The 9,730-nt window shown below is 40.0% G+C and overlaps 1 protein-coding gene across 1 annotated transcript in view; it reads right to left on the bottom strand.

The window, feature by feature from the left end:
* Positions 1 to 1,320: 1,320 nt before the first annotated feature.
* Positions 1,321 to 9,730, bottom strand: part of SCARF2 (scavenger receptor class F member 2) — a 222,146-nt gene continuing 213,736 nt past the window's right edge. Inside the window, exons 10-11 of the mRNA XM_040416534.1 lie at positions 4,958 to 5,110; positions 1,321 to 4,506 (exon numbers count right to left, since the gene is read on the bottom strand). Coding sequence (XP_040272468.1) covers positions 3,251 to 4,506; positions 4,958 to 5,110 — 1,409 coding nt within the window. The 3' untranslated portion in view covers positions 1,321 to 3,250. The remainder of the gene's footprint in view (positions 4,507 to 4,957; positions 5,111 to 9,730) is intronic.

The following is a 9,730-nucleotide window of genomic DNA, read 5'->3' as shown; positions in this document are numbered from 1 at the left end:
TCGTCCGATTAATTTCGATAGGACAGCTTGTTTGTATACACTTGAATAGGAAGGAGCCATCCCACAGAAGTGAATGGGACAGCTTGTAATTAAAACTGCTCACTGCTGCAATCTTGACGGCGAGCAGGTAAACAAACAAGGGAAGGCTGAGCTTGCAACAAGTGCGGCCTTCCCTTCAACCAGCTGATTGGCGGGGAGGCCGGGTGTCGGACGCCACCAATCTGATATTGATGACCTATCCTGAGGATAGTCCATCAATATTAAGAGCCCAGACAACCCCTTCAATGTCAATGGATTCTTCTGAGTTTGGCTTGATCCACAGATTTTCATGTATGGGCCCTCCTGATTGTTCCCTCAATCAGATTATGGAGGGAACAAAGATCAAGCATGTTTAAAAATGCTCAGTTTTTAGCATGCTATATTCAATGTTCTGCCAGGAGATTAGCCACTGTTAGAAGCCGAGAATGCACACTTATGGAGAAGTCGGTAGTGTTTGGCGGTCAGCTATCTTAGTCACTGATCTTAAAGGGTTTCTGTCACCCCACAAAACTCATATTTTTTTTTTGGATAGTTAGATTCCTTATAGGGCGATATAGGAGAATATAATAGTCTTACTTACTTTTATGCGGCCGATTCTTTATAAAACAAAGTTTTATAATATGTAAATGAGGGCTCTACCAGCAAGTAGGGCGTCTACTTGCTGGTAGCCGCAGCAGCAATCCGCCCCCTCGCCGTGTTGATTGACAGGGCCAGCCGGGATCTCCTCCTCCGGCCGGCCCTGTCAGTATTTCAAAAATCGCGCGCCTCTGGTCATTCGGCGCAGGCGCTCTGAGATGAGGAGGCTCGTCTCCTCAGCACTCCCTCAGTGCGCCTGCGCCGATGACGTCTTCTCTTTCGGTGATGTCATCGGCGCAGGCGCACTGAGGAGACGAGCCTCCTCATCTCAGAGCGCCTGCGCCGAATGACCAGAGGCGCGCGATTTTTGAATTACTGACAGGGCCGGCCGGAGGAGGAGATCCCGGCTGGCCCTGTCAATCAACACGGCGAGGGGGCGGATTGCTGCTGCGGCTACCAGCAAGTAGACGCCCTACTTGCTGGTAGAGCCCTCATTTACATATTATAAAAGTTCGTTTTATAAAGAATCGGCCGCATGAAAGTAAGTAAGACTATTATATTCTCCTATATCGCCCTATAAGGAATCTAACTATCCAAAAAAAAAATAATGAGTTTTGTGGGGTGACAGAAGCCCTTTAAGCAGAGTGGCAATAGCTTTGTGTGTCCCAATTTTGTGATTCAAATTGACATTGTAATTTAATGTTCATTTGATGTCCCTGTATGTTTATATGTATATATAAAACCTTTTGTTAGTAATATTCCGAAAAGTTTTATCAAAGTATAAGTGTCCTGCAGAACTGATTTCTATAAACTTTCTATGTAGAAATGCTGGCACTGCTTGCATCAGGATCTGCAGTAAAGTTTGAAGAGTGAAGAAAAGTCATATGCCGTGTATAGTATATGAGAAGAAATCCACAGCACTCACCAAATGCTCATTCATTCTTCATAGTAGCATATCTAAAATAACAATACAGACAGATATCAAAGAGCTGCCCTACAGCCATCTGTAAGGGCCTTTACAAAGCCTAGGCACACGAGAAACGATCATCGCCCAGCTCTTTTCTATCTCTCCATTGTTGGTAATGTAAACATGCTGCAATAAGTAATGAATGGTGATTTGGTGAGTGCCACAGATTTCTTCTTCTACATAAACTTTTGACAATTTATATTTGACAACACGTTTGAGTTTGAAATGGATTAAAAGTGTACATAATGCAATAAGTGCTAGACCAAACTTTACTTTGGACCCTGAAAGTGTTCTTTCTTAAAACAAAAAACTCTCGAATCTTGTTATACTTTGAACTTGAAGCTTTTTAGAAACCTAAAAGCCCCAAAACCAACTCTATCCAAATATTAATCATGTATTTTTCGTTAGCTCTAAATGCAGAAAAAGAAATTGACGTAAAAGGACACTGATAAATTATACTCACTGTATACAGCCTGGTTACCAATATTTTAATTGGTAGTCCAGAATAAGTAAAAAAGGTCTGCCTTTCCCCTAGAAACAGTCCTGCTGCTATTAATGGCCCGTGTCCTGTATTGCAGGTCATATTTACTAAAGTGAATGGGATGGAGCTGCAATACTAGATACCAGCCACAGCAACCCCTATTTTTTCTTATTTTAAAAAAACAAATAAGAGAATGCGGCCTATCAAATCACTTGGGCTGAACTTCATTCCCCTTTAGACTCATAAATCTGCATTTTTGGAAATATAAGTTTAGATTCTGATACGGCTGCCTTTACTATGCATAAAGAATGAGTAAACATTAAATATTAATATCTATATATATGTCTAGTGTGAAGTCCCATCCATAAACAACAATATACTGTATGCTGATGCATTTTAAACCAGGCTATTCTAACCATAGTAATACTGATCCTGGTCTAAAATAATCAAACAAAAATGAAAAAATAAAAAAAAGCTAGCTTATCCATTACTGCATAACTATAACAGATTCATAAGGTATTTTATATTATAATAAGCACTGCTTATGCACTTTACATGACAGATGCCAAGGTGGAGAGTCAACAGCTATGCTGAGCATTGGCATTTCATGTTGACAGCGTTTTATGATCCTTATTTCAAAAAGCTCCTTCATAATCTTCACTTTTCAACAGAATACAAAAATAAGCATTTCTTTAAATAACTTAGTTGCTTCAAACAATAAAGTATGATAAGGCGTCTAACTAATAAAGGCAAGGTTTGGCAGTAGGCAATTAGGACTATAAATAGTTGCTGAATAGTCTCCTATACAAAGCAATACTATGATGTTACCATAGTTGCTGGTTTATTTATACCACATTCTCCATATGGTCATATGATGTGTTCTGTAAGACCATCATTCCCTCTTACGCATGGCTCTGAAGCCTTGCATATGTATTGGAGGCACTTAAATGGTATTCTTGATTTTGTTCCATAAAAGTTTAGCCACTGATTTGTCTCCTTGGTCTCTGAACTGAATTCGACAACCTGGTTTCCACATGTACGTGTCCTCATCACAAAGGCACTCTCAGTTTTCTTTGGCTCAAAGCGTGGCTACAGCAAGATACATCAAAGTATATTGCAGAAGTCAAGATAGTTCCTTGTAATGCCCCTCATTTAGAGTGATAACAACATGTACAACTCTGCCATCATTATTTTACTGACTGTGGTGGCATTATGGCCATCTTTGGTTGCACTTTTCCATCAGTGTCCAAAGTAGCATCTTTGCTTTTCTTCCTAGGTGGCTTCTTAATCGGTGTCTTCTTTACTGTTGGTTCACCTGTGTCTTCCTTCACAGCTGCAGGCTGCTCTTGGCTGCTATTAGAGTTTTTCTTTTCAAGCAGATTTCCTGCAGTGGTTACTGGCTCCGTAACTGGACTAATCATCTTTTGCAGATTGCTGGTAGTGGGCAGAATTGCTTTGCTGGATTTCTGGTTGATTGCTGCAGGAGATCGCTTGGCTTTCTGTGGAGGAGTAGGTTTCTCTTTTTGCGTTTTTAGGGGACCAATACCATTTTGATTGGTGCTGTTCTCTATTCGATTGAGACTTTGAGTTTTTTCTTTTAATTGGGCTGCCAGCAAGGAAGCTGCCTCTGAGGACAAATGAGGATGAAGTACCTCAGCCAGAGACTTGCTGTGATCTGGACTTTTTGGAGCATCTTTATTATCACTACTCTTTTTATCAATATGCAGGTTTCCTATTCTTTTTAGGGCATTTTGAACTGTCCCATTAATACTTTCTATGTGATCGTGACTTTTGTTTCTGTGCTTTAACTTGGATGGAGACAGAGATTCATCAGGTTTGCTCTCTGTTATGCTCACATCCTTCAAGTGCTTGTGCCCCTTGTCCTTATTCCTCATGATGACTTTGTCTTCATTTTTGCCTTGACCAGCAGGGCAAGTATCACTGGGGGTTCTCTTTCTATGATGATCTCTAATGCTTGCATTTAGTTCTGATTGGTCAATACTAGTAGAAGTCTTATCTAGAGATTTATTAAATGCTGGTAATGAATTAGACTGGTTTGAATTAAACTTGCCATGAATCCAAGAAACCTTAGGTTTTGTAGAAGGATCAGGTGGAGGTGGTTTTGTTCTTTCAGGAGATGGAGGTTTTGCACCTATTGTAGCACACCTACCATCCATGGCAGTGTCATCTTCATCTTTAGACTGTTTAGATAACCGTGCAACTTTAGCATACAATGCACCACCAGTCGATCCTGAACCACAAGATGATCTTTCACTGTCAGATGATTTCAATAATGGAGTTTCACTGTTATCAACCTGGGATGATTTAGGAGATCCAGAATCCTTTAAGTATGTATATTCCCCAGCTTCCTCCTCATTAAGTGGCGGTGTCACTTTTTCCAAAACACTGACATTTCCCTTTTCCTTGCAGTCTGTCATTGATTCTAAAAAATAAAACAGCATGAGAATGAACACATTTGTATCAATTAGATGTGCAAAGATAATATGACAGTCCTAATATGAGGAGAAAGAAAGGTACAACTTTACTACACTACGTGTATGTTGTTCACATGTAATGTGTGGGTAGTAATAATGTAAGCTGTCTAGGAGCAGTTAAAACAGTAGGTATAGGGTATCTCTAGAGTTCTATGGACCACTGATTTTGGGTGAACCACTGACTGACAGGGCTTTTCTCCATAAGGGTCACCTACACAGCCTTTGCACTAAAACTGTGGAAGCTGGGAAGAGCACCCATGAAACCATGGTTTTGTGCAAGCTGTTTTAACTGCTCAAAGACATCTTATAGATGCTTGTACTTAACGTGCCACTGTCTCATGATTTAATTCCACATGTGAATAAATTTAGATATACAGCAGAATTTCCTTTTTCACTTACCCTCATGAGGCACACAGTATACAGGTCCATCATCAGTGGTATCAAAGGATGAAAATGAACCACGGGATGACCATGAAGGAGACGGCTGTTCAACAACAGATGGTGGTTCAATGAAGCTGCAGTTAAATGCATTCTCCATGTCATGATGAGCCACTGAAATGAAGAAAATGCAATTTGATTATGTTTCTGGGAAAATCTAGTTTAAACTAATAATAATAGTAATGAAGAATACAATTCATTCGCATGATACATTAAATATGGATTCATATTGGCATTGACATGGAAATGATACTACATACCAGCAATCTCTATAACAAAAAGAAACTATACATTCTAGGATATTAATCAAAGCCTACTCTAATACAGTTGTGTGCTCTGGAGTAGTTGGACTTCAACTAGTCTTTCAGTTTTTGGCTAAATGGAAAACTTTAGGTATTTTTCTAGCTATACAGTGATGCTTGAAAGTTTGTGCACTTTTCAGGATTTTCCATGCTTCTGCATAAATCTGACCTACAGTAAAATTACATCAGATTTTCACACATGTTCTAAAAGTATATAAAGATAAATAAAGCAAACAAATGAGTCAAAAATATTAGACTTTGTCATTTACTTATTGAGGAAAATGGTCCAATATCACATCTGTGAGTGGCAAAAGCATGTGAACTTTTAGGACTGGCAGATCATTTGAAGGTTAAATTAGAGTCAAGTATTTTCACCTGGGATTTAATAAAGTCTGATCTTCACAATACATGTTTGTAGATGTGTTTCATGGCACGAACAAAGATTTCTGAGGGCCTCAGAAGAAGAGTTGTTGATGCTCATCAGGCTGGAAAAGGTTCCAAAACTATCTCTGAAGAGTTTGGATATATATCAATTCACAGTCAGACAGACTGTGTACAAATGGAGGAAATTGAAAACCAGTATTACCTTCCTTAGGAGAGGCTGTAAGAGCAAGGCATATAAAAGTCAATGAGTTCACAAAGAAACCTCTAGGTAACTTTTTGGAAGTTCAGTGTTTTTGTGTCTCCCTGAAAAAACATCCTTTTGAATGACAATTGGACGTTTATTATACTGTATTATGGTCAATATTTCCCAGGTGTCCCCCGTCTGTTGTTCTGTCAGGTCTGTTGGTTCTAAAGGAAATGTCAGAGCATTTGTATGTTATGTCATATAGCAGGACAACAACCCTAAGCAGAAAGGTGATTCTACCAAACAATGGTTAAAGAAGAATAAAGTTAAAGTTTTGGAATGGCCAAGTGAAAGTCCTGACCTTAGTCCAATAGAAATGTTGTAAAAGAACCTTAATTGAGCAGTTCATGGAAGGAAACCCACCAACATAACAGAGTTGAAGCTGTTTTGTATGGCGTAATGGGCTAAAATTCCTCCAAGCCGATGTGCAGGACTAATCAACATTAACTTGAAATATTTTCCATATTTCCACTTTCTACGATGCACCATTTTCCCCCAAAACTTGGGGGAAAACGGTGCTGCGTCTTATAAAGCAACCTTACAAAAATGATCCTTATTCTTTTTTCACATTTTTGTAAGATCCAAACCACGTAAAAGGGTTGTCTTAACTGCATTTTATTTAGCACATAATCAATAAAGGCTGTTACATTTTTTGGAAGCTGGACTTTTTTTCTGTTTTTGGTATTTATCCAGTGCTCTGTTCCTAGCACATTTCGTGCCTCCCTTCGAGGTGAGCGCAGAAATCTCTTTTTGTATTTAGTCTTATAAAGCGAATACTAGTGAGCACTTCCATTATGGAAGTGCTCCTAGTATGCAGGAGTCAAGGGAAGTGAGGCGTTGCTAACACTTGCTGTACTCACCTCTCCCTGACCTTCCCCGGGTGCTGTGCTGCACTGTCCTGACTGCGTACAGTGTCAGGACATAGTGTGCGCACTATGGGGGTCATTTACTATTCTGAAATATTCAGGTGCAGATGGCGGCGCAACAATTAGTTGCGCTGCTATCTGCTACTTTGCCCCGCACACCCCATGTCTAAAATTGTGGGCGTGGCAGGGGACATGCCAACAGACCCATCTGATTTACCATTTTCTACGCCTGTTTTAGGCTCTGGATGTGCCGAAGTTATGGAGAGGCCGGCAACTCTTCATAACTTTGGCAGAATGACCTCCAGCTATGGGGCCTTATTAAGACTTTCGACTAAAACACTGGTCTTAATTAATGTGTCCCTATGACCTGATGCTGCACACAGTCAGTTCACAGTGCAGGGTGGGCCCAGAGAAGATCAGGGAGCATAACTGCAGGAAAGACCACCGGACCTTGAGAGTAGCAGTGGAGCAGGAGAGGTAAGTGAATTTATTTGTTTTATTTATGATGGGCATCTAATCTGAGGTCTGACATGGGTGGGGCTGCTGTGAGCTCTAATGAGGGGTCTGATCTAATATGGAGGACTGATCTGAAGTCTGACATGGGGATGCGATCTAATATGGGGGACTGATCTGAGATCTGACATGGACTGATCTGAGGCCTGTCATGGGGGTCTGGTTTGATATGGGGTTCTGATCTGAAGTCTGATTAAGATTGAGGGTATAGTTTGTGGGTCTGATGAAGATTGGGGATCTGATTAAAAATACATTTTTTCTTATTTTCCTCCTCTAAAACCTAGGTGCGAAAAATACTGTAGCTGCAGTTATTGCTGCACAAGGGGGTCATACCAGATACTGAAAGCAAAGGTTCAGATACTTTTGACACTCAAAGACATGTAATATTGGAACATTTTTCTGAATAAATAAATGACCAAGTCTAATATGTTGACTCATTTGTTTGATTTGGTTATCTTTATCTACTTGCAGTTGTTTGAAAATCTGATATAATTTTAGGTAAAACTTATGCAGTAATATAGAAGGTTCTGAGGGGTTCACAAACGTTCAAGCACCACTGTTTAACTTACTTAATTGACCACCAGGAAATAAAGCCTATGTCTACTGTTGACCAACATGGATGAGATAAGCACACTGTATCATACCATTGATAACTAAGAAACAGACACAGAACGAGATGTTGATTGGCAAAAAACAAGGAATTTCATGCCACTGGTCACAAGAAGATAAGCACTTTATAAATCAATGACCACCATAGATTCCCCAGCCACAACATGGAAACACTCTTTTTATCAGCCACTATGGTACAGATGATGAGGCTATCACTAACCACCTAAGAACTGAGGCTTTACCACTATTGAGTGCTATGGACCAGCTTCTATATATACACCATAAGGATACGACCACATGGTCAGGCTTCCTGATCCAGTTTTGGCAGCCAAAATCAGGAATTGGATTCAAAGAAGAGAAGTAATATCTGTCTTTTATACTTTTTGTCCTTTTATCATCCACTCCCGATCTTGGCTTCCAAGACTGCATCAGGAAACCTGTGTGGCTGTACCCTAACATGTATGAGATGAGTACACTATCTTTAGGATAGGTCATCAATATCAGATCTTTGAGGGTCAGACTCGTAGAAGCACCGCACCGCCTTCAAACAGTTGACAGATCTGATATTGATAGCCTATCCTAATTGTAGGCCATCAATATTGTGATCTCGGACTATCTCTATAAATGCCTGGATGCTATTTGCTAAGCACCATTAGGAAAATAATGCTGCACAGACCAATGTTGTCCAGACATCAAGTGCTAAATATGCACCAATTCACATGTGCTTTCCATTTTAACAATGGACTGCATGTGGACCCAAACAATTTAATGGGGCTATTCACACATCCATTTTTTAGCAGATCTATGTCTCCTATCCAAGAAACTTACATGCCCTATCCTGGTCCATAACTGCAAACCAGACTCACTTACTAAACTCTATGGGATATTTTTTATAATGTTCTTTATTCAAATGAGAAAAACAGATCACAAACAGACATTAAAAATGGACACACACACCCCACACAGGCATTTTTACATGATCGATTTCTGCAGACGGATATATTTGTGTGGATAAGGCCCTACAGGTGTACAGGAGCTAGGTGAAATAACCCAGGTTCGTATGTAGAATAATATCAGGTACAGCACTGCTTTTTTTTAGGAAGACACCAAAATTGCAACAATGCAAAGGACTTTAATTTCATCTGGCTCTGAAATGAAGAATGCAGTATGTAGGAGACTTGTACTTAGTCTTCAGCAATAACTTTCTATGTTTGTGTTCTGATGATTAACCTTTCTAATGGATGCAAGGAGTCTTCCAACATAACACTCCCAGCGCTCGAAAGAGAATTCAGTTTAATATCTGTATAACTTATAGGCCAAGGTAAGGTAATCAAAGCACTGACCCCACAAAGAAGGGATTTCACTTTAGCACAGTAAGCGGAATAATAAAAACACCCAGACACTGCAATGATACCACAATAATGAGCGTGTCTGGGTCTGCCCTTTGCATGGCTTAATCCACACTAAACTGTGCAGCATGGCGTGCTATGCTACTTAACTAGTGCAAAATCAGTGTTTTTAAATGTAGAAATGTTTAGCAGAGACGAGACTGCCCACCCTCAGCCAGTTCTTGCAGTTTCAATCTTGATAAAATGCCAGAAGAGTAGTAAAATAATCTTGAGCACCTGCAGCTAAGAAATGAGTTCTGCAGCAGTGTGTTCACAGGAAACTGCAAGCTGCCCCAGACAAAGGCAGTCTGCACACAGTATTAAGAAGCAAGCAGTCTTTCCATGTTGGGGCACTCGGCTTGCCTGTCGTAGTTGAATCAGATGTTGAGTTCACATGAAGCCAAAGAGCAATATAAAATAAATGCAAA

Source organism: Bufo bufo, chromosome 2, assembly GCF_905171765.1.
Source record: "Bufo bufo chromosome 2, aBufBuf1.1, whole genome shotgun sequence".
In the NCBI taxonomy this organism is placed as follows: Eukaryota; Metazoa; Chordata; class Amphibia; order Anura; family Bufonidae; genus Bufo; species Bufo bufo.
Note: the sequence above shows the minus strand (reverse complement) of the source record. Positions and strands in the feature narration are given on the sequence as shown.